Source organism: Paramisgurnus dabryanus, chromosome 2 (assembly GCF_030506205.2).
Source record: "Paramisgurnus dabryanus chromosome 2, PD_genome_1.1, whole genome shotgun sequence".
Classification (NCBI taxonomy): Eukaryota; Metazoa; Chordata; class Actinopteri; order Cypriniformes; family Cobitidae; genus Paramisgurnus; species Paramisgurnus dabryanus.
This window is the reverse complement of record NC_133338.1, coordinates 50657604-50682053: the sequence shown is the minus strand read 5'-3', so window position 1 is coordinate 50682053 and position 24450 is coordinate 50657604. Positions and strand designations below refer to the sequence as shown.

Here is a 24450-nt window from a genome sequence, read left to right as displayed (position 1 = left end):
ACTGTAGACGCGTGTGCTACACAGGCATGCGCTTGATTTTCTTTCATTAAAATGTATGTTAACTAGAAAGCAGACAAACAAATGTGATGACCAGGATCTGTCATTACAGGAGCTCAGTGGGTGTGTGTCCAAAACCACAAGATTTGTGTTTGATTGTTCACCTATAATATAGCATATGAATTAAAAAATTGTCACACAAAGCTTCACAACTTCAACCTCCACAACGTAGAAAATGATGCGGTAAGTGAATAAACACTACACATACATATAGTTCTAACTTACTTTCTAATGTAAAAGTAGAATTACAAAGAGCATCTAAATTACTTTGACATTTTACATAAATGTATTTGTGTGGCTCAACAGTAGTTTTCTGCAAGCCTAGCCAGATCAGTTTAGAATTTTACTTGCCCAGGTCAAATGTTTGTTATCATATTAATATAAAACCTTCAGTTCATAATAAACACTAGGGTATGATAACATTAAGGTGCACTGCTAATAACAAAGACATTTTTTGTTGCTCATACTGGCCTGAGTCATTCTTACTTCTGAGCCCTTACTGGACATTTATATTACAACATATAGTTTATCAGTCTGTCTTTATTTTTCACAGCGCTGAATATTTAACACTTCTTCTATTTCTGACTGTGATGTGTGGTAATGATGATGGGGGAAATAATGGGCGTGACACAACAGGTAAGTTCTCAAAATGTTATTGTTTAAAACAAGTTTAAAACTATTGGATCTGCTCAGAGTCACTCTGCCATAACCAATCGCTAACGTTTGGTCGTGACGTATGTCACTCAGTCTGGCGCGCGACCTCAACCTCATCGTTCTTAGCCACCCCCCCCCCCCCCCTGTTCGCTGATTGGACCTGCAGATTTTTGCCGGAGAAAACAAACTCTACACAGCAGTCCCAGACGTTGTACTGAAAATTAAGCGAAAGCACGTAGGAGGGCGAAGCCAGGCGACAAATTCAGTGCCTTTGTTATGTCTACCAAAATCATTCATGTAGTTTCAACTCCAAATTCACTTCCTTCTTAAAAATGTTAGTGGATTAAACATTAGTAGGTTTAATTTCAAACTTTTTAAAATTTTAACTCAAATTTTGGTTAAAAAAAAACAAGAATTCTTTTTTTATAGTTTACATTTATTTTATTCAATCTACCAAGGCACATAATAATTGTTTACAGAGTGTGACATCAATTGTAACAAAAATGGTCAACCAGTTAATTAAATTCAAAATAAATTTTTTGTTTTTAAACTAAGAAAATAGATAGTCTAGAAATGTTAAAAAACTAAGAAACATTGACAATCTGCAACAGGTAAACAGCAATGAAAATAATAGAAATAAGTACGAAGTCAACATGATGCCGTGAGGAGAAAGAAATCATATATTAAATGATTAAATTGTGCGTTTAAATTTAAAAATCATTACCAAACTACACAAACCTAAAGATGTTTTTGTCACAACATTATCTGTTGCAGAGGCAAGTCAAAACTATGGCAACATCATAAAAAGCTACAACAGGTAAATGCCTTTTTTTACATTTTAAATATACTACTAGTCAACATTTCAAGTGGATCCAAAACATTTTGTCAAGAAAAAAAGTTGCCAAGAACGGGTATTTGGTATTGGTTTTAAGACAACTTTTATGAATGGTTTTGATCCACTTTAAATGTTGACTAGTGTTTTTGTGGTCTTGGTGTTGACTTGTTTTAATCCCTGTTGGTGTCATCATTATGCAGTCAGCCAAAAGATGATAAAAACAACATTATAAAACTTGCATTTAATGCTACGTTTGACAAATTCAGAGGTCTTATGGCTGTGGTTAGGATAAATGTAAGAAGGGCATATGGTCTAATCAACACTTCACAGGTAAGAATCTTTCACAAAAATCATTACATACCTCAAAACATGGAAACTTAAAAACACACATAAGAACAAAGGCCAAAAATACTGAAGACATCATATTATAATGAAAACAAAAGTTGTACACACTTATTTCAATTTACAAGGTTTTTTATTTTAAAAAAAGTTTTTAAAAGTTTAATAGCATACGATTTAATCTCATTTTAACCCAAATATGAATTTCAATTCATTGTAGCTTTTTAATGATCCAAAAGCACCACTTATATTGATCCCAGTGGAGCTTTTCCTAAATATCAGAAAAGCAGAGCATAAAGTTGGTGTAGCTGTCTACGATTCTGATGAGCAATTCACTGTGAGTTATTTGAATTCTTTATTGTTCTGCTGAATGAAAACTGAATTTTTGGCTGCATCTCAACCAGCTCCCTTGTTCAGTAGTCAGGGACAGTGCGAGCTGGTCAAAAGTTGGCCAGAGAGGAAAGCTACTTTGACAATTTACCAAAGGTTAAATATCAAATTAATACAAAATAAAATAGTTTAGTTGTACTATTTCACAGTTAGTCATGTTATTACTTATTTAAAAAAAAAAATCTAAATTGAGTTTGTTGTGTGTGTCATGTGTGTGTGTGTGTCTGGGGCGCCACCCAAATGAGTGTGTATAGGTCAGTAAATTTGTTAAAAGCATGTGACTTGAGGCTGAGCTCTAATTCAACATCATAGACCAGAGCATCATGAGCACCTTCTATAAAACAGGACATCTTTATTATAAGACGCACAGGTTAGATAATCTAATGAAACATCGTAGGCAATATTAATTAGTGCTGGGTGATCAGTGTTGGGAACGTTACTTAAAAAAAGTAATTAGTTATAGTTACTCACTACTTGTTCCAAAAAGTAACTGAGTTAGTAACTGAATTACTCTATAATAAAAGTAACTCGTTACCAGGGAAAGTAACTATTTGCGTTACGGTTAAAAAAAGTTGCTATATGTCAAAGAATTTGTATTTTTTTAGCAGTTTTCACATGTCAGTTGAAATGAGTAGAACAGACAGGTGTTCATACATAACTTTCCATATTTATTGCACGTCAACAGACAGCAAGAGTTTTATCCTACACTTCAAGTATTATCTTTGTAAGAAAAGTAAACAGTTACACCATATAAAGTGCATTTAACTTCAGCAAACTAAATGAAATAAAACTCTCTCAACCTGAGACAACTGGTCAAGTAAACAACCTGTACTTCCAAGTGTTTTGTTCACAAAAAGTTAACTTTATACAACAAAAAGTGTGTTTGCTCTGTAGTCGTATTCTTAATTAAATAAATCAAACTCCCAATGTCAGACAACTGGTCTGGTAGACATTCTGTACTTCAGGTATTTTCTTCAAAAGTAAACAGTTAAATAATATAAAGTGTGTTTGCAATAACTGTAGCAAATTAAATAAATCAAACTGAGATAAATAGTCTGGAAGACATAGGCTGCTGTATTTCGTTTTCTTCATTTAACAATATGATTCATTAAATTAGAGTTGCTTACAACGGATGTCGACAAAGTCTTCGCTCCCGGACATAATGTACACATTACATGCACGTTCTTGCTTTGACCATAATGAATTTGAAGTAGTGCTTATATCTCCACCTTGAAAATGGCAACTTTTCATCGGATTGCTCCTCCTGACTCGCCATCTCTTCTGCTGCCGCGAATCTCTGTTTAGCTGTTGCGTGTGTGTGGGTAAATTCCAAATGCCGTTTGTGCGCCCTTGAAGGGCACTTCGCGAAGGGGATGTAAAATCCAAATAAACAGAAAAAGACGCTGTATTTTATCACCAAGTGTATTTTAATTAGCCACATTATCAGACAACATTGCGCAACTTTATCTAGAGTTTATACATCAAGAGATTTGATCTTCGAAGGGAATAGGGCATAGTGATCATCACTTTCGATTGGAATTCGCCCTGTGTGTGTGTCGCCGCAGGCGCGTGCGCTGGCATGTGTATAACAACATTGGCTCTGATTGGCTACCATGAAACACATTACTCTGCCTTAGCCAATCATAATCGCTTATCTCGTTATTAACCTACCTCCTCACTAGCTGTGTGAGCCAGGGTTGCGTTTGAAGTCAGTGCATAGTAACGCACCGCATTTAACGTCCGGTAACGTTAACGGCGTTGTAACGGCGGGAAAAGTAATTAATTAGATTAGCCCGTTACTGAAAAATGAACGTCGTTACGTAACGCCGTTCTTTTAAACGGCGTTATTCCAAACACTGTGGGTGATACAGATATACCACTTTTAATGGCTGATACCGATGTCGATACCACAACCTTGTGTATCTGTCGATACCGATCCAATACCATCTCTATCGCCCTTTTAATCAATTAAGGTGCAAATAACACATTTGTTAGCCGTACAAAAATCAATCATGCTTAAACAGCAACAGATTTCAAACATTTTACTGTGCAACAATTGACTGTGCAAATTCATGACTCAATGAAACCTTGTGCAATACCGCTGCTTCATTTTTATTTAAATGTTTCAAACAGGCTAGTAGCAACTTTTTTAATTAGTAAGCACAAAAATGTAAAATACAATGTAAGGTGAAACTTTGGACAATTTAAAGTGTAACTTTGTGCAAATTTATGTTGCTCAGCAAGTCGTGCTTTACGCCAAGTTGTCATGACAGTTAAGGTCCATGTTGGTATCAGATCGGATTGTAGTCCCCGACTTCTACAATATTCAATCCAGCCATTTTTGCCAATATTAGACTAATATCGATACTGAATATCGGATCCGCCCACCCCTTATATTAATGGATAAGATAGCATAAGATAGCATTAAGTTCTTGTTTAACCATAACCCCAAACTTCTGAATCTCCCTACAAGACCAGAAAAAGTGAATAAGATCTCCTTCCTCTGTTTTACATTTCAGGCACACTGGCGAGCAGTTTTCTTTAAACTTGTGCCTCTGCGAAGGTGAAATGTGAGCTCTGTGCAAAAATTTCAACTGCATATGCTTAAGGTCTCTCAACTTTACTTGGTGGTAATTGGTCAAATGACATTAAATTGTCCCCCTTGAATAGATCATGTAAAGTATTGAGACCTCTATGTGCCCAAACACAAAAATTTGGGTCTACAGTCCCCTGCAGGAAGTCATAGTTATCACAAATAGAAGTAAAAGTTGAGGTAAGCTGGGGTCGACTTGTCATGCCTTGACAGCATTAATTGTGATGGGGTTACTGAAAGCGACTTTCAAGAAAATCAGATGTGCTAAAGGAACTTTACTGAGTGAGCTCTCAATATCAAACCACCCTGTTTTGGACCCTCTACACCCAGTGAGAAATATAATGCAAGTGAACCCTTATGCTGTGTTTACACTAGCCGCGGTAGAGGCGTGAAGCGCGAGTGATTTCAATGTTAAGTCAATGTGAAGACGCGTGGATGAGGCATTTGGCGTGGCACGGTAGACGCGTTTCCGCCTCATTCGCACATCTAGTTCGCTCGAAATTGAATGTCGTGCGCAGTACGCGCAAATGGTGCTTTTTGCGTTTCACGCGAATTTGCGTCTGCATTTACACCAGCCAAGGTGGAGGCGTGAAGCGCGAGTGATTTCAATGTTAAGTCAATGTGAAGACGCATTGATGCGCATCTGGAGGTCCCACGGTGCGGATGAGGCGTTTGGCGTGGTAGACGCGTTTCTGCCTCATTTGCGCGTCTAGTTTGCTCGAATGGCGCAAATTGAATGTCGTGCGCAGTACGCACGAATGGTGGTTTTTGCATTTCACGCGAATTTGCGTCTGCATTTACACCAGCCACGGTAGAGGCGTGAAGCGTAAGTGATTTCAATATTAATGCTGCGTTCCAGGCAACCGGTAACCCGTGAATCACGACTTCAAAACGACGACTCACGACTCTGAACTGGGAGTACATCGATCTAGTACGAGTTTCACGGGTGGGAAGTCACGAGTTTGACTGCCGTTCCACTGCACTTTCACAGGTAGAAGGTTGTAAAAACACGGGTTACAGGCTGCCTGGAACGCATAGAGTCGTGAGTCGTGGTTTTGAAGTCGTAATTCACGGGTTTAAAAACCTGCTTGGAACGCAGCATAAGTCAATGTGAAGACGCGTTGATGCACGTCTGGAGGTCCCACGGCGCAGATGAGGCGTTTGGCGTGGCCAAATTCTTGCTTTTTGCATTCAAACTGTTCAAGCGGCAAACTAGGCGCAGTAGATGCGATTTTGACGCCTGAAACGCGGTTGTATGCAGCATTAGGGAGTCGGCCATTTTAAGGGCTGTCTTAATCGCAAAATACTAATGCACTGGAATGTAAGTTCCTTAAAAATTCCCACAATGCAACGCAAAACCAGCAAGCATCGATGGTCCATGTTCCTTTACAGGAAATCACGTGACCTTTTCTGAAGCTCTCCAATCAAAATAATGTGAGCCAACTCAATAAACTTCATGAAATGTGACAGAACAGACAAACGTTTGTTTTAGTTTTAATATAAACACACATTGCTAGACAGGAAAGGACCGCAGTCTACTTATTATTTAAATGTAATATGTAAGAGAATAATGAAAGTGTTTTTATAATGTACTTTAACAAGTGTTTTAAAAATTAAGCCAGAAAGATGTTGTTTTTGACGATTGTTGACGAATAACAGCTGTTAATGATCACAATGCGCTTAAGCTCATGTCACAGGAAATAAGTGAACAGTGTCCCAATGTAAAGTGAGCATGGTCCTTACCAGTGCCCGAACCTGCGTACACGATATAATGATTCACAACCTCGGGAACTAGGGAACTGATTGAGACACAGCCTCTGTCTCTATTTTAACTCTCTGTATCTTATATAAATCTGCCTGCTGTTTAATGTAAATATTGTAATTTTGACAGCTTCAACCTGGAAACCCAACTATAATATCTAAAGTCGTACGGATTGAAGTTCCTGGGCGTCACATTGTGAATTTGACCAATCGACTTATAATACAGTTCCCAGTAAATAAGAAAACTGTAAGTGTAACACTGACAACACTTTTTCACATTCCTACAGAAAAACGTTGTTAACTCTAATTTTTTTGTGTGTGTTGATGTTGATAGATAAACACCATATATTCATGTCAGTTCTATGATGAAAACAGTGCAGGTAGGTAGCAGAAAAATGAATATTTTACCAAAAATAAATAATAATTGAATCATTATTCACTCATCTTTATGTCATTTTTTGAAAACTGCATGCTGGTATATATCTGTAGGTTAGACAGTTATTGGCATTTTATGTTAAAATATCAAATACATGTTGTTTTTTATTTGTTTCATGTCACTCAAAAGAAAACACCTGGAAAAATGACGGGTGTATCACCAAACAGATCAGTGATAATGTTGTGAATTGTTCCTGTGATCATATGACTGCATTTGCTGTGCTTCTGGTGAGGACCTATAGAGACTTTCCATTCAATGCATTAAATAATAATGTAAATATTGAATGATTTATATCATCCTCATAAACATCACGACTCTCTTTGTGCTCCATTCACTCTTAACAGATTGATATGAAGAACATTGATGAACAACAGTGGGAAATCTTGTCATACATCAGCTATATAGGCTGCAGTCTGTCTGCTATATTTTCTGCTGTTTCCATATTGTCCTATATTGTCAACAGGTGCAGTTCCTTATGTTTTCAATTAAATGTTTGCCAAATCTCTGATATACATTATTACTTTCATAAATGGGCTACATCCACAGTAAATGTGTGTATGTGAAAAATTCAAAGCCACAGTGCAATTTTTATTTATGTCATAGTAACGCAGTGGTCTCCAAAAGTCTAAGACCACTACACACTCTCAGAAAAAAAAGGTAGAAAAGTTGTAGAAAAGAGTGCAGAAAAGACCTTTAGTTTGCATATAAATGACTATGACTATTGCAGAAAACAGATTGTACAAAAGTTTTAATTTTGTTAACATTTACAGAACATGAGCGACTTTATTAAATATAGATTTGCAATGTGAGACATTTGGACATGATTGTGTCTAACAAACTTTTATAAATGGTTACTGTGTGTTTTTCAGTAATGCCAGGAAAGAAGTGTCCAGACGCATCCATGTGTCTCTGAGTGCTGCTCTGTTTCTCCTCAACATCAGCTTCATGCTCAGTGAATGGGCCGCCACACTGAATATAAATGAAGTTTGTGTGTTTATTGCTGTGATGATACACTACAGTCTGTTGTGTTGTTTCACCTGGATGGCCATTGAAGCTCTGCACCTCTATCTTCTTCTGGTCAGGGTCTTCAACATTCCCATCAAGCACTACATGGTCAAGCTCTCTCTGATTGGATGGGGTGAGAAATATAATCAATGTTTTTCTATTACATGATATGTACAGTAGCCTAGTGTGTAAAGAAATGCAAGAAGCAGAGAAGTCATCAAGAAACATCTCGGTTACGGATGTAACCCTCGTTCCCTGAAGGAGGGAACGGAGACGTCACGTCGTGACCGACGAATTGGGAACTCGCTTAGAGACACCAATCTGCTTCGTATACTACTAAAACGCCAATGAACTTGGCCTTGAGATATTTGCATAATGCTGGCGCCGCCCCGCCAGGTGCCTATATAAGCAGCAGGTGCAAATATGGAAATTAGCTTCTTTTCGCTGAGAAAGCCGGGAAAATGAGACCGGCCGATAAACAGCAGGGGGCAGCCCTGTGGCGACGGGACGTGAATTGGGAATCCCTACCAAAACGCCACTAGGGGCTGACCTCTTCCAGTGTCTGCGTAAAGCCCTCCGGTTCCACTTAAGGAGGAGGAGATAGGTTTTAAGGCAGAAGGCCGGGCACTAGATGTTCCAAAACCCCACAGTAGTGCCAGCGACTGGGAAGCGCCCTATCTGAGCGGTATAGGAACGCTGCGGAAGCCACCACCCTGTTAAGGGCTAATGGTGGGCGAAAGTCAACCGTAGTTGAGGAATAAGACAGCTGTGGCTGTGTAAGCAAAGCAGAGCTCTGCTAAGGGAAACGTGGGCTGGTAGGATTAACCCCACGGAAAAATACTCACAAAGGAACCCGGTGGGACACAATGTGGAGCCCGAGCCAGACACGTAGGTTCGCGAGGATACAGCTAGTGAAAGGCTGACAGCCAATGCTCCGCAACAAAGGCTGCCAAGGCAGCGGAGGAAGAACAATTCAAACCATTACGCATTTTTTGTTCTGAAGGCCTTCCATACTGACACAGTTATGAAGCATCAGTTGGAGGCTGCAAGCCGACCTGCGAGACTGCTCTCCGTGCTCCCCCTGATGAGGAAAGAACACGAGAGGATACAGGCTCGATACGAACACTGTAGAATCTAGTGAACGTATTAGGTGTCGCCCAACCAGCAGCTCTGCAGATGTCTGTTAGCGAGGAACCACGAGCGAGAGCCCAAGATGAGGCGACACTCCGTGTGGAGTGTGCTCTCAAATTAAAGGGGCAAGGAATACCCTGAAGATTATAAGCCAGGGCGATAGAATCAACTATCCAATGAGACATCCTCTGCTTAGTGACAGCTTTCCCTTTCTGCTGGCCACCAAAACAAACAAAGAGCTGGTCTGAGGTCCTGAGGCTTTGCGTGCAAACCACGTAGAGTCGCAGTACGCGTACGGGGCACAACAAAGCCACGGTTGGGTCTGCCTCCTCCGGGGGCAGCGCTTGCAAGCTCACCACCTGATCTCTGAAGGGAGTGGTGGGAACTTTGGGCACGTAGCCTGGTCTGGGTCTCAGTGAGACAGCAGGACCAAACTAAAGGCACGAATCGTCAACAGAGAATGCATGTAAATTCCCTACTCTCTTCACGGAGGCCAATGCTAGCAGGGTCAGAGTTTCATTGACAAAAACTTCAGACTCGCAGACTGCAAAGGCTGAAATGGAGGACCTGAAGGGCTTCAGCACCATGGACAGGTCTCAGGAGGAATAGAGGGAGGGCGCGAGGGGTTTAGCCTGCGAGCGCCTCTTAAAATGTAATAACCAAATCATGCTGGCCAACTGATCTGCCGTTGATAAGTGAGTGAGTGACGAGCAGAAATAGCGGCGATATCAACTTTAATGGCGAAGGGACAGCCTACCATTTAACCTATGTAGAAGATATAAAGCACAATGTTAATGGGCATTCTCTGGGGTCCTCGCGTTGCAAAGAGCACCAGGTGACGAAAAAGGTTTCATTAAGCGCGTGTGCCCGTCTTGTGGACGGTGCTCGAACCGCGTCGATGGTGTTAGATACCGCTTGCGATAAATCACCTAAACCTTGCGCGCGCTCAACGACCATACATGGAGATCCCACAGGTCGGGGCGCGAGTGCCAAATGTGCCCCTTCCTAGAGAAAGAAAGTCCTTCCTCAGGGGAATCCACCAGGGAGGGCTGTCGCGAGGAGCATTAACTATGAAAACCAATTCCTAGTCGTCCAGTACAGACGATTAATAAAAAGGCTCTCCTCGTCCTGCCTGGCTTCGCACAGTGTCTGCGCGATAAAGCTCACTGAAAGGGGTGCGTATTTATGCATCCCCCGCGGCCAGCTGTGTGCCAACGTATCCACGCCGAGGCTGCCCTCGGTTAGTGAATAAAATAGGCGACAGTGGGTATCGTCCGGCGACGCAGACAGATTCATCTACGCACGACCGAACTTCATCCAAATTAGCAGGACCGTCTGGGGGTGGAGTCGCCATTCGCCGGGGGCGCAGCTCGGGAAGCGCGTCTGCCGCTGTATTGAGCGACCCGGGAAGAAAATGGCACGAAGGGACCTCATATGCTTCTGACTCCAAAGGAGGAGATGACGAGCGAGATGCGACAGGTGACTAGCACATGGAGACACGGAGAGAGAGAGACAGCTCGAATAGTGTACTTAGTATTAATATGCCCACCCCACGACGCAGAGCGAAAAAACGGTCTAAAGCGAGGGGAGATGGATACATAAAGTACACGTCTACAGGTCTAAGGCTGCAAACCGATCTGAATATTGAAATACGAGCCTCGGCATTATCATCCAAAAAGAACACCTTCGTAGAGCCGGTGCGTAAATCAAATCGATCGTAACCCACCGTGTATTTTGGGTACTATGAGATAAAGGCTGGAAAAACCCTATCATCATCATCTCGGTAAGAGGGACCGGCTCGAACATCCTTCGCCAACAGGATATCGACTTTTGCACGCAGTACATGTGCATCGGACGCTTTCACCACAGTGAAACGAAAGCCCGAATTTTGGGGAGTGCCGGATTCGTAACCGAGGCGGATCGTGCGTAAAACCCAACGAAACGGGCTGGGAACTGAAGCCAAGCACCCAGGCACTGTACGAGGAGAAATAACGACACTACCGAAGTACCCGCGGTGGGGCAGCGAAGCGAGACAGGTGGGACTGCCGGTGCGTTTGCTGTGACAGCATAAACATCTACAGTATGTGTGTGTGACACTGACCTGAGCCCGCTGAGGGTGACGGTCGTCTGGTCTCCTCTACGGAGAGCGCAGGCTCCGATGAGGGTGCTGGTGGTCCGGTCTCCTCAGCGTAGAGCTCGGACTCCTCAGGTCACCCGCTGGCGATAGAGGAGAGGTAGGGGAGCTGGTGTGAACCCGCTCACGGCTCTCTCGATCCTCCGGAGACCTAGAGAGGGAAGAGGAATGCACTCTTATGTGTGGTTAAGTGGGTACCGGCCAAACAGCCGGTGGAACATATGCAAACCAAGGATTTTCCACCCGACCCTCTATCGGGGGAAGGAGCTCCATCTCCTGAAGAGTGATCCTCTGCCAATCCGGGTCCCCCTTCACTGGCCACTTAAACTCCCGAATTTCACGGCAAGCGGCTAAGCGGGCGGGGCGAGCTGCTGACGACCGGTTCCCCTGCGCTGCCGAGATGGGGTCCGAGGAGGGGAACGGAGGTGGTCGCCGCAGGACGCCGACGGCGAGAGGCAGACTGAGGAGCCGGCGTGGTGGACCAAGGGCAGCTCTCTTCCGCCGGGGCATGACCTAGGAGATCGCCTCAGTCTGCGCAGCGGAGCTGTACGACTCCCCTGGCTCGCCGAAGAGGCTGGTCTGTGAGACAGGAGCATTCAAGTTGTTCTCGTCTGCGTCTGTCATGTCAGCCAGACACAGCCAAAGGTGGCGATCTTGAACCACTGTGGTGGACATCGCACGACTGAAGGTCGCGGCCTCCCTCGTAAATCCTTGGTGAGCCTGCAGCAACGTTATTGCGTGCAGGGCCGAAGCCGCCTCTCCGGCATGCCTGATGGGCAGCGTCCGTAACCAGGAACGCATCCCGCTCCACTGAAGGGGTCCCCGCCCTTAGCGGCTCCGTTGGTGAGGGAGGTGAGGGGTGAAAGCTGAACGGCCGGACGGCCGCAAATCACGTCAGCTCTTCGTGCCGTCGGGAAAGAAAGGCACAGGAGGAGAGGACCGAGAGGCCCGAGCAGCTCCGAAGTACCAATCATGTGGGCGGGACGGTTCGGGCAGAGAGGGGTTAACCTTTCCAACTCTACCGTCTCCGCCGCTCGAGCGGGCACGGCCGCCATCTCCGGAACGACTCTGCCTCGGAGGAAAAAATGGACACCCCTCTGATGCTGCAGAAGTGACGGGACCAGAAGGAGGTCCAATGGATTCGGCAGACATCGTAGAACACGACTCTGCAGTCTCCACCGGAGCCTCAACCGGCTGAGGATGAGAAGGCCGGTAGGTGGAGGACGCATCCTCAGTCCTACTCAGCGTAGTGACGCGAAGGGCGCCCTGCGAGCGCTTGACAGCCGCACCATGGCGGCGTAAGCACTGCAAAGGCGCGGACAGCGTTCCCGTAGAAACGACAGTCGTCTTCGCAATCCAAGAGGGTTATGCTCTCACAGAGAGAACAGAAACTCTCCACGAACGCAGCCCCGGAGTGCTCGATGCCTGAGCACGAAGACAGCGCTCGTGACCGTCACTGGAACCCTTATACTTCTCGCATCCAAGATCGCACGGGCGAAAAGCTATCCTGAAAAGGACGCTGATCTCCGCACATACGAGAGAGTGGCTGTCTTTAAAAAGACACAGAGCTCTCACGTATCACTCTTTTAGGGAAATCACTCTTTAGGTGCTCAGCTGATGATGCGCACAGGGAGAGGCAACACACACACTAAACTCAAAACAAAAAAGATGCAGAGCCGTGGAATACTGCGAGCGTCCGCTGTGTTAGTACTGCTTGTCAATCAACTTCCGCAACCGTTCCCAGAAGAGCAAGTAGCTTCTCAGTAGCAGATAATGCCGGCTTTCGAAGCGAAAAAGCTAATTTCCATATTTGCACCTGCTGCTTATATAGGCACCTGGAGGGCCGGCGCCAGCATTATGCAAATATCTCAAGGCCAAGTTCATTGGCGTTTTAGTAGTATACGAAGCAGATTGGTCTCTCTAATCGAGTTCCCAATTCGTCGGTCACGACGTGACATCGTAGTGACCGACTGAAAGGGAACAGGCTTTACAGCGTCTGTTAACAGGATATTCAACACTTCAACAACAACACATACCTGTAGGGCTTGTTTAGATTGTTGTCTGAAGTGTTGGCAATTTCTAAACACAAATTGGAAGTTTGAAATGTGGCTGATTTTGTAATCTTTCCCTCTTGACAGGAGTCCCGGCTCTTCTTGTTGGATGCTTGCTATTAGTTCATAGCAGTGGATCTGTGTATGGTACCAAAAATATCACATTATCAGATACCAATCAAACAAATGCATTGTAAGTCCTCTTATTATAATTTTGCACTTGATATAGAAAATGTATTTTCTTAATGCTGCATGCACTTTAACAGCCCATAGCAGAAGAATTTAACCAACTCAAACTTATTTATGACTTCAAATGTCAAAAGGATTTCTTCAGCTCTAAAGAATTTGTTATATATGGATATATGAATGTAAAATAATGTCAAATTCATTCAGTGATGGCTCATATTATAGTGGTCAGATCTATTCACGTAATCAAATATCTCCATCCTTGCATGATGCGCGTGTCACAAGGTGACAATCTTTTTAAGGGCGGAACCAAAGTTAGGGAAGTTTTGGTTCCGCCCGGAAGGTTTCCCCACCGGGCCACATACGAGGACGGACCTTCTCACTTCCTGGTTTCCAGGATTACATAATCAGGGCTTTACGAGCCACAGGTGAGAAGAGTTAAGTAAGCGAAGTGTGATTGGAGGCTGTGGGAAAGGGAGATGAATAAATAGCTCTGCTGAAACACAAAGAGAGGGATGTCAGACACGAGAGGCGATCGACACGGGGAAAGCTCCTCTGCCTAAGGCAGAAAGATGATCCGCACCTTTTGAAGAGCCCGTAGGCTCTGTTGATCCGGGCTGCGCTATGAAGCGCGCGGAAAGAGGACAGGAGCCACGAGAGGCGAAAGAAAGGCAGGACGGGAAGAGAGAGTAAAAGGAGCACCCCGAAGAGAGCTTTTGCTGGCTGGAATAGTGCGTTTGTGAAGACATCGCGAACCTTAAAGGTTGAGAAGCCAACGGAATATTTGGTGAATTGAGACCAAGAGAAAACGGGGATTGAAAACGGCATTGTTGTGAGTACCAAGTGTAAGTTGCAAGTACCTTGTGTATTGATCTAGCTGTATGTTAGATTCCTCCAGGACAAGGAGGGCGGCCCTACCCCTATTATAGCGTGGTGGGCGAGCCGAACGGGTATTTACCGAAGCAGTCACAACGACGACACCACTAGCTGGGCCGCATATTTTATCGCCAGATCTGACCAAAGTGAAGTAAAGGAAGACGGGTGTCCTTTTTGTACACTGAGCGTGGTGGGTGAGTCTTTGTGCTGTGAAAACCTTTAATTTTGACGTGGTGCAGTATATTGCTGTGGGTTGCTGTGTATTGCTGTGTGTCCTGTCTGACAGACCCCCGCCTTCACGCACTTCGTTAAGGGAAGACAAAGAGGCTGCTGGCCCTAGCTTGATCCAATGCAGCATATGTTGTGAGCGTGCTTCAGACCTCTGAAAGTAGCACGGTGCCCCGGGACGATCTTTTCCCCGCCTAGACATCGGGCGAGTGTGAAGAGTGGCAGTAAAGAGCTGGAGAAGCAGCAGCGGTGTGAGTACGATCTGGGGCTATCATCATTGGCACTTTAAATTGCATGAGTATTGTGTTGCAGAGAGAGAGGTGAAGCGATTCCATCGTCCCGTGGCCTCTACAAAGGGGCGCCCCTGTCCAGAGTTCGAACGCCTGACGGCAGTGAGGAAAGGGCAGCGCTCGGCCCGGTGAGACGTTGTGTTATCCCACCCCCCTGCCATCACCCAGCAGTTGAGAGGGTTCGCCCCCGACACCACGTAGGGACTGCTTACTACATCGGACGCTTCGCCCATTTGCTACAATACCTGTGGAGAGAAGAGCAGAGAGAGAGTGAATAACCTGAGGAGAGAGCAGAGAAATCTGTACTCACGGTATGCTGTGTCCAGCCGAGAGGTGAGAGCCATTCAAAGCAAAGTAACTGTGCTTTTGTGTCCAAGTCGATACCTGTGGAGAGAAGAACAGAGAGAGTGAATAATCTGAGGAGAGATCGAAGAAGCTCGTACTTACGGTACGCTGAGCCCAGTCAAGAGGTGAGAACCATCCACGTCAAATTAACTGTCTCTCTGCCAGTTGTTACCTGTGGAGGAGATAGAGAAAATGAGCGACACGAAGAAGAACTGTGTGAAATCCAGCCGGGGGAAAATAACGAGAGCCTGAAGAGGCCGTTTTTTTAAGTTCCCTTTCCTCCCTCTCCTATTTATTATTTTAAGTAATTTAAATAAAGTAAATTTTAATTTTATGCTTACCTTGTGTGTCCGGTCATTGGGGTGGCTTTGGGAATCTCCTCGAGGTGGAGAAAGGGGCGTGACCTTATTAACATCTGGGTCCACCCCTACCTGTGACACGCGCATTCAAAAAAACCTGTTATAATACGGCACACATTTATCAGATCTATGCAAATAATAGGTTTCCTTGCATGATGCAAAATGTAAAATAAATGATGTGTATTCCCATTTATCAATTTACCATGAACAGTCGGTAAGCACTTATACATATGCACAAGTGAACTTCAAATCTGAGGTATGTTCTAAAAGAGCCTAAAGCAATCTCTTCAAATGTAGAAGCCCACACGTTTCTGTGAAATCCACCCTCAGAGCGATGACCAGTCAAAGTTCGTCACAATCTATATTTTTGCCCCGTTGTTTGTCTATGGGAAATTTTGTCCACCGCTTTCACCCCAGGGGTACAATTTGCTCCCCATTGCGAGATATGCCACAGAGTCTCTTCAAATGCACTAAACCACACGTTTATACAAAATCCTCACTCAGAGCTATGAACCTTAAAAGTTGTTCACATTGTTAAATCTATGGTGATTTTTTGACCTGTGTGAAGATTGTGCGTCCGATCACTTATGAAAGTCATAGCACACCTCTCCTTAATAAGCCAATCGATTTTGAGCCTTCATACTGTAAATATTAATACAATTTTGACATTTGACTTTTCCTTAAACTGTACTGTTCTTACTCAGTGCCACACATCTCTGAAACTATTTAAACCTTCAAACATGTTTATTTTGTTTAATACAGCTGCTGGACAACAGATGGTGTCATCCTTTATACTGTGAACATTTCGTACTTTATCCTTGTATTCCTGTTCAACTCTGTAATCCTGATCGTAGTGTCCAGATTAATCTTTAAGCTACAAAAATCAGACAACAGACCTAAGAGCAAAACCGCTTGCAAGAGTGCCAGCACAGTTCTTGGTTTAATGTGTCTGCTGGGGACCACGTGGGGTTTGGCCTTTTTCACTTCTGGATATACAAACTATCCTATTCTCTACCTCTTCTGCATCTTCAACTCAACACAAGGTAGGATCACCTACGGCAAAAGTATATTTGCTAACTTTTTTTGCACAATTTTAAATGCATTCAATCATTTAAATTTGCATTTATGCATTTAGTGGAGACTTTAATTCTTAGCAGCATACTTAGAAACTTGGAAAGATGCTGGACTGAACTCGCAATGTTATCTCATGGCAAATCGTATGATTTTTACAAAGGTGGCTAATTCGTATAAATTGGTAAGACCTTATTTGTACATTTTTGTACGATTTGTCTTGACCCCTGTGATGTTGGGGTATCCGTATTGTTTTTTTATGATAATCAAATGTTTTTGCATGATTAAATTCGTACAAATTCATACAAATTAGCCAACTCGTATAGCCTAATATGGGCAGTTCTCAGGAGATCAAGCCGAAACTTGCATCAATTTGATCATTCTTGTTTATTTTGGCAGGGTTTTACATCTTTCTGTGGATGTGTCTGACAGGGAGGACTAAAAAACAGCAAGAAGAAAAGAGGACTACAACCACTGACACCTAACCTTAAATCACTTAAATCAAAACAAGTTTTAGTAAATCACTTAAAACAACACCCTGCTGAAAAAAAAGCATACCAGCAAGACCAGCATTTTGTTTTGGTGCTGGTTTGCTAGTGAACACCAGCTAAACCAGCACCAGCATTAGCACCAGCTATATCAGCATCAAACCAGCATAGACCAGCTTAATTCCCATGCTTTTTTTCAGCAGGGCATTAAACTTAAAATCCTTAAAAAGATTACTTAATACATAGTTTATGGTTGTTTAATTGAATATTGAAAAATGCTAATGTGTTGTTTTGGGAAATTTAAAAACATTTATTTTATTATATACATGACGACTTCTTCTAGTACATTCATTTCTGTAGTTTTTAAGTCGAAGTAATTTTTTTTTGTCTTTTCATTTGCCTTTTGAGACTTACTGTATACTCAACATATAAACATGTTGATAAATATTGTAAATAATGGTATTTTTACCATATATGAATGGTGTGATGTTGAATTTATCACAAATTTTTCACTTTGAGTCATAGCTGTGTATTTCTACTTCCACCAGCATTAGTCGAGCGCTGTGTCACCGGGTTGTTTGTATTTCTATCCCCTCCAGTGTTTCCCAATCCTGGTCCTCGAGTACCCCTTCCAGAAAATTTTAGATGTCTCCTCATTTAAAACACCTGATACAACTAATCAGTCTCCTTCCAGAATGGATAACAAGTCTCCCTAACAAGCTGTTAAGTAAAATCAGGTGTGTTAGACATCTATAACTTTCTGGAAGGGGGTACTCGAGGACCAGGATCTCACAAAAACACCTAGAAGATTTACGACGTCTTTTCGCTTACATGGAGATCATAACTTGACATTTGAATGACAAAGAGTACGGAGCCCGTAAGAGGACATGGTGGTGGACAATATTTGGGATGAGAGGGTAAATTTTTTTTAAAGCTTTTGCGTTCCCCCGAGAACTTTTTGCGTTCTCTCGCAAAACGTTTGCGTTCCCCCGAGAAACTTTGCGATCTCTTGCAAAACTTTTGCGTTCCCCCGAGAAACCTTTTGCGTCCGCCTGAGAAACTTTTTGCATTCCCCGAGAAACTTTTTGCGTTTGCTCGCAACTTGCAATTCAGAATTGCAATAATGTTTCCCAAATTCAGTCTGGTGATGTCTAATCTCATCTGTGATATATCATCAAAAGCATTTTGACCTGATGTTAACACTTACACACATACAGCAGGGTCACACAATCTGGTAGAGAGTAACATAGGGTGACCATACGTGCCATTCTTCCCGGACGCATCCCGTCCAGGATTTCGGTGCGTCTTCCGGAAGTCGTATTTGTTGACCGCATACGCCATTCAGTTAAAAACATAAGATATACAATCGTTGTTTCATTCTTACCTTAAAATGTAACGGTTGTTTTTCTGTAATAATAATAATAATAATCCTCTATGACGTATGCGTTCGACATATACGAGTTCCAAAAGACGCACCCGAAATCCTGGACAGGACGGGTCCGGGAAGAATGGCACGTATGGTCACCCTAAGTAACAACAGCTTACCGAAATCGGTGACCTCTCTATGTTTCATCCAGAATTACAATAATGTTACCCAAATTTACTCTGGTGATGTCTAATCTCATCTGTAATATATCATCAAATGCATTTTGACCTGGTGTTAACACTTACACACATACAGCAGGGTCACACAATCTGACGGACAGTAACAACAGCCTACCGAAATCTGTGACCTCTCTCTGTTTCATTCAGAATTGCGTTTGTTTTTGCCAGTTTAATTTTTTATTACCAAACATATAACTTAATAGCAGAAAGTAAAATCTTCACAGCTTTAGCCAACACACATTACACATTTGAAAGTGCAAACTTTTATTGAATAGCAAAATAGAAAAAAAATGACCAAACTTAAATTATCAAAATAATCCAGACATGTTTTTCCCAAGTACAATGTCACTTTAAATAAATTATAAATAAACATCAATAAGTAAACAAAAATACTCAATATTCTTAAATAAAACAAAGATTTAGAGAACTAAGTGTCACAGTAATGTTTGCTTCATATCATATAAATGACGTTTTATATTTATATATATTTAACAGCCAGGAATTGTTAGCCTACCATGTGCACTGACTGCTAAAGTTAACTTTTACTGAGAAAGTATTAACCACCGTCACGTCAAAATAAACCACAAAATAAACTACTGCTCAATATCTAAAGAAACGTAGTAAAGAAAGTAACAACTGGCGTCAGTTATTTGTAAAATGCATATGCATAAGTAATGTTTTACAGTAAAATCTGAATTTAGCTTGCACTGAAGTTATAAATTATAACAACATAGTTTACTAACAATTATCAACTTTATTCAAGACACAAAGGTCCATAGAGACAACACAGTACAAAAATAAAACATACAAAACATTAAGAATGAAGCAAATGAGGCATCATTAAAAATAGACAGGCTTCGGGTCCAATAAACATCAATAAGTCAAACATTAATGTCAGCAAACTTAATTCTTGCTGTGGCGGTGCCGCAAAGTTGAACTCACCTTAAAACTTTATTTAATGCTGTCAGTAGTGATTGTCGGACCAGCGCACATGGACTTAGCAGTTATGGAGGCCCCCTTCCAAGCTTGAGGCCCTAGGGATTTGCCTACTCTGCCTATAGCTACACTGTTAACGATTTCCCTGTATTTTTACAGTACGGTACTGGCAGCACGGTTGCCAGTAAGTTACTGTATTTTGGTTTTACAGTACTGTACTGTAATACCATTTTACAGTACACAAACTAGTACTGTATAGTTACAAAGCAGTACTGTACTGTAATTTTACAATATTTTATTACAGTAGTCTATTTTTACAGTAATTTACTGTAATGTCTATATTGACCCATAAATACTATTTATTACTTATTACAGTTAATACAATAATATTATATAAAATAGCTAGAGATTTAGGTTTAAATCTATAGTTATTAATATGGTAAAAATGCTAAATTAAAACATAATGAATTAAAAGGCAATCCAAGCAATGTATGTATCAAAATTTTATTTAAAAAAACATTTAATTGAAACAAACATATTTAAAACAAGATTTTAAACAATAATAAACATATAATCAAGTAACATAAAATAAAATCAACAAGTATAAACAAGTTTGGAGACCCCTGCTGTAACATATTTAACTCTGGCAAATAGAACACTGTTCCATAGTTTGAAGTTTTCAGTTTAAAGTCCATCATCGACTAAAAGGTAACATTTCACTGTGGTAAAAAGAACACTGGCCCATAGTTTTCAATATTCTACTTAAATTTCATTTAACACTAAAAATAAATGCATTAAACTGTGGCAGACAGACCACAGTGGCCTTTACTTTGAAGTCGTCCATTCGAACTCAATCAGGGACTGCATGAAGCTGTTCACATGGGGGTTAATGGCCACAGCTTTTCTCTGCACCAAGTTCCTTGTCTTTTTGCTTGCTCCTTGTCTGGATGTGCACTTTTTCCCATCTTTGGAATTAATTCTATCCAGAAACCTGTTAGAAATATCATAAACATTAAGTCAACAAATATAAGATAGAAAAAGATTCTTAAAAAATTTAACTCAGCCTTGAATTTACTCCTATTCTGAAACCTTTTGCTCTTATTCTACTGTTCCACACCTAATTTCACTAAAATACAGAAGATTCACTTACCGCTGAACAAACTCTTTTCTCAATGGACAGCATCCACCTGGATCCTGTCATGATTGAATGTCCTGAACAGAAAGTACAATTGTTACTGATTTGGACACAACTTTTTATTCTGAAAACAAAATCTTTTGTCAATAAAGTCCAGGGACACCTCTGCTAAATAAATACAATTATTAAATTAAATTTCTTATAACCAAAGTCTGAATATTTCTGTTTGTATATTTCTACATGGCAAACTAAGACAATTGTGTACATGTTGTGTATGGTCGTGTTACAGTGTTGTGTGTGAATGAGTGAATGAGTGTATACATGGGTATTTAAAGAAACTGTAGTGGTAAAGAGCAAACTTACCGAACATAATGTGCTTGGTGTGTGTCTGGTATCACCCGTTGTGCCTCCACATCTGCCTTAACTCCTGAAAAGTGCAATGACACTCATGTAAACTACAAATAAAAAGTCAGCCACATTCCTGTGTCATTTTGCATGTGACGTGAAAGCATTTAATATTGCAGTCGAAAAAATACATGACTTGTAACTGTACATCATGTACTTGCCTGGTGCCTTTAAAGATGATCCATCTTACCCAATCCAGCTTACAAGCAATGGTAAGACTGTAAAAAATACAAATGTTACAAAATCTGTTAGCCATAGAAATAAATAGACATTGTGAAGGAAATGGTAAAAGAAAATTTAGTAACACTTTACTATAAGAGTTTATTCCTTAACATTTGGTAATGCCTTAGCTAATATGAACTAACAATGAACAATATATTTTACAACATTAATAATATTTGATAATGTTCATTGTGCAGAGACAAAGTGATTGATTTAAAAATTTATTAAGTGTTTAAATCTAATATCATGCTATGCTAACAAATAAAACATTACTGTAAGTGTTTAGTCAGTTGTAAAACAAATATATATATATTAGTTGTTATATTATATATTATATCTAAATATCTAAATAAGTCTTTTTTTTTATTATAACATCTTGTCTACAGAAAATCTCTGAAAATGTCTCGTTTAGTGCAGAAAATAGCGATTTATAGTGACAAGGTAAAAAGACTGTCCCTTAATGTTTTACTCGGACCGGCTGCGGTGTAACACGCTATTTCACGCAAAGTTTTTTAACAAGTTAGTAGCTAGCTGCTCACTTTAAAGATAAACATGATCGCCTAAATCTGAGCAATCCTGGTGATGCCAGTTTCCTACACGATGTTATAATGGACTATTTTACATCCAGAGATGAAGGATCAGATGACAGAGACGAGAAGACAAAGGTACGTAAATGCGGAGCCCATTCTCTTTTCGTGCATTGATTTGATGTGTTTTGGAAACTTATATATACTGCATGTAATGCATCTGAAGTGGTGGAAACAATGTGCCATAAAAATGTATTGGACAACTTACTGGACGTGTAAAACGCTTTAGAGAAGATATTCTCTGCTTTTGCGGATATACCGTAATATAATAACAACAACAATACGCGCGGCAATCCCTTTCGTTCATCCGATATTAAGATGGTCTGAATGATATTTGGTCGAAGTTAAAGCTGCGATGAGTTCGATGCATGTATCCAGTTAAATATGAGGTTTCTTGTTTTCACTTCTGTGGAGGAGTTCGGTATGCTGTGTACGGCGTGTCAAGTCCTGTCTGTTTACAACCACAGCCTTACCAAACAGTCGAACTTAATACTTTTCTCTGACGCTAACTGAACGGATGAAACGCCGAGATAAACGACCGTTATGCTGGGACCGCAAGACCGCGCTGGCGGGTTGTCTTTGTCCATTTCGTTAAAAATAGTTTCATTGTCACCACACTTTCATCACAATATAAACTCACCAAAACCCTCATAATTTAGTTAAAACAACCCTATATTCATTAAAAAAGGTGTAAAGCGAGTTAAAGCAGCGGTAGACATCTGTGTGTAACGTTAGCTTACTTTCTGAGGGAGATTGAAACTTTGTTGGCGACCGTTTTTTTCTCTCATTGCACGTTTAAAACAATATTGTGACAAACTATTGACAACATTCTTAAACTAAAAATTAAGTTTTCATGAAACAGAAATATTTCAAACTTACCGAACTGCCAGAAATCAATCGTCCTCCTTCAGCTGCAGCCAGGAGTTGTGCTCTCTCTCCCTCTGTGTGATTTGACTCTGGCGCACTTTCTCTGATTATTGCAAGAACACCTGGCACATTACAGCAATGGCTACAGCAAGGTTACATCAAGACCAAAATATACTGTAAAATTTTCCTGCTCAAACAAATTTACCCAGAATGCATTATGAACTGCAGTACTGTACTGTAATGTATACATACAGTATAGTACTGTGGATTTTTACAGTAATGTACTGCTAAATCTACAGCGACATCTAACAGTGTAGCGCAGGCCCTGTACTGACCCCAGGTTTTTGACATTTCAATTTCATAAATTTGTGAATGTTATTTATTCAAAGAAATCAGAAGTCATTTTCATGTATATTTTACCTTGTTTAACTCTGTTCCTATTCTACTCTGAGTTGTTATGACTTTTGGGCAACAATATATCAAGTGTCTAGTTTCAAACATGAAAGTGCTGGCTAACAGGTTTGTATTTGGTTAACTTGCATTAACACATTCATTGTCATGTATCAGCAAACTTTCTTTCTTGCTTTGACAGCAGGAGAGAAACCGTATATTGTTTGCTTAATATTTGTTCATGATTATTGCAATTATTACTATCACTGAACTACCATTGCATGATGGATGACTGTATGTACTGCTATGAGACACATGTATTGCAATTTTGCTATTTATAAAAAAAAATAAATAAACAAAAATGTAATTAACAAAGAAATGATTACTGGGAAATATATGCAGAACTTGGCCTATCCATGTTGAAGAAAAACATCACTCCTTTATGTGCACGCGCTTGTGGAGTAATCTTAGCTTTAGGATCAGAGCCTGAGTTGATGATCAGTTTCATGGTACCAACAAGTGATCACATGGATAGTTTTTTTTTTTTAAAGCATGTTGGGTAAATATTGGACAGAACAGACCGCTGGATTAAAATTGACTCAATGCTGCAATATTACAACCCAGTTATTGCATAAAAACAATACAACATTGGGTTATTTTTAACCCAGCACATGGTCTGTCCAATATTCAGGTCCCATTATGGGATAAAATAACTATCCATTTTTAGAGTGTTGGTTTGGTTTTGTCAACTCAATGCTAATCCTGTAACTTTGAGATTGTTTAACTGTCTTATGCCCCAGGTACAGTAAATATAGACCTCCAAAACCCTGCTGAACACACCTAAGCTGGCTGGCTGGTTTTAACTGGTCTCCCAGTCGGTTTGAGCTGGTGTAGCATGTTGGATTTAAAGGGGTTTGGACACTTTTCTAGCTGGTCAGGGTGGAAGACCAGCTGACCCATTAACTTGACCAGTCAATAAAACCAGATGTATGCAGCTTTGCCAGGCGTGGAGCACCGGCGTAAACCAGCCAAAACCACTCTTCTGAGCTTTCAGCCTGGTAAAGCTGTTTTTTT

At 41.2% G+C, this 24450-nt stretch overlaps 2 protein-coding genes and 1 long non-coding RNA gene across 3 annotated transcripts in view; 2 read left to right on the top strand and 1 right to left on the bottom strand.

Moving 5' to 3' along the window:
* LOC135743641 (adhesion G-protein coupled receptor G2-like) overlaps positions 1-24450 on the top strand; it is a 115115-nt gene that overhangs the window by 44440 nt on the left and 46225 nt on the right. The gene's annotated exons all lie outside the window — the stretch shown is intronic.
* On the top strand, positions 164-18461 carry LOC135743876 (adhesion G-protein coupled receptor G2-like). The gene is made up of 13 exons (XM_065261753.1): positions 164-240; positions 611-693; positions 1486-1528; positions 1747-1876; positions 2106-2222; positions 6760-6876; positions 6964-7009; positions 7195-7292; positions 7410-7528; positions 7935-8203; positions 13474-13579; positions 16433-16713; positions 17141-18461. Exons 1-13 carry the CDS (start codon positions 233-235, stop codon positions 17224-17226), a joined length of 1503 nt encoding a protein of 500 aa, XP_065117825.1. The 5' UTR covers positions 164-232; the 3' UTR covers positions 17227-18461.
* LOC135743697 (uncharacterized) lies at positions 20259-23102 on the bottom strand. The gene is made up of 5 exons (XR_010530563.2): positions 22999-23102; positions 21472-21528; positions 21269-21332; positions 20921-20982; positions 20259-20761 (listed from the first exon to the last, which is right to left on the bottom strand). It is a non-coding gene; the product is annotated as an uncharacterized lncRNA (long non-coding RNA).

Excerpts from the sequence above, each read along its gene's own strand:
- LOC135743876 (XM_065261753.1), top strand. Across the intron at positions 2,223-6,759 it reads ATTCTGATGAGCAATTCACT|CTTCAACCTGGAAACCCAAC; the intron begins GTGAGTTATTTG and ends TAATTTTGACAG. Across the intron at positions 13,580-16,432 it reads ACCAATCAAACAAATGCATT|CTGCTGGACAACAGATGGTG; the intron begins GTAAGTCCTCTT and ends TGTTTAATACAG.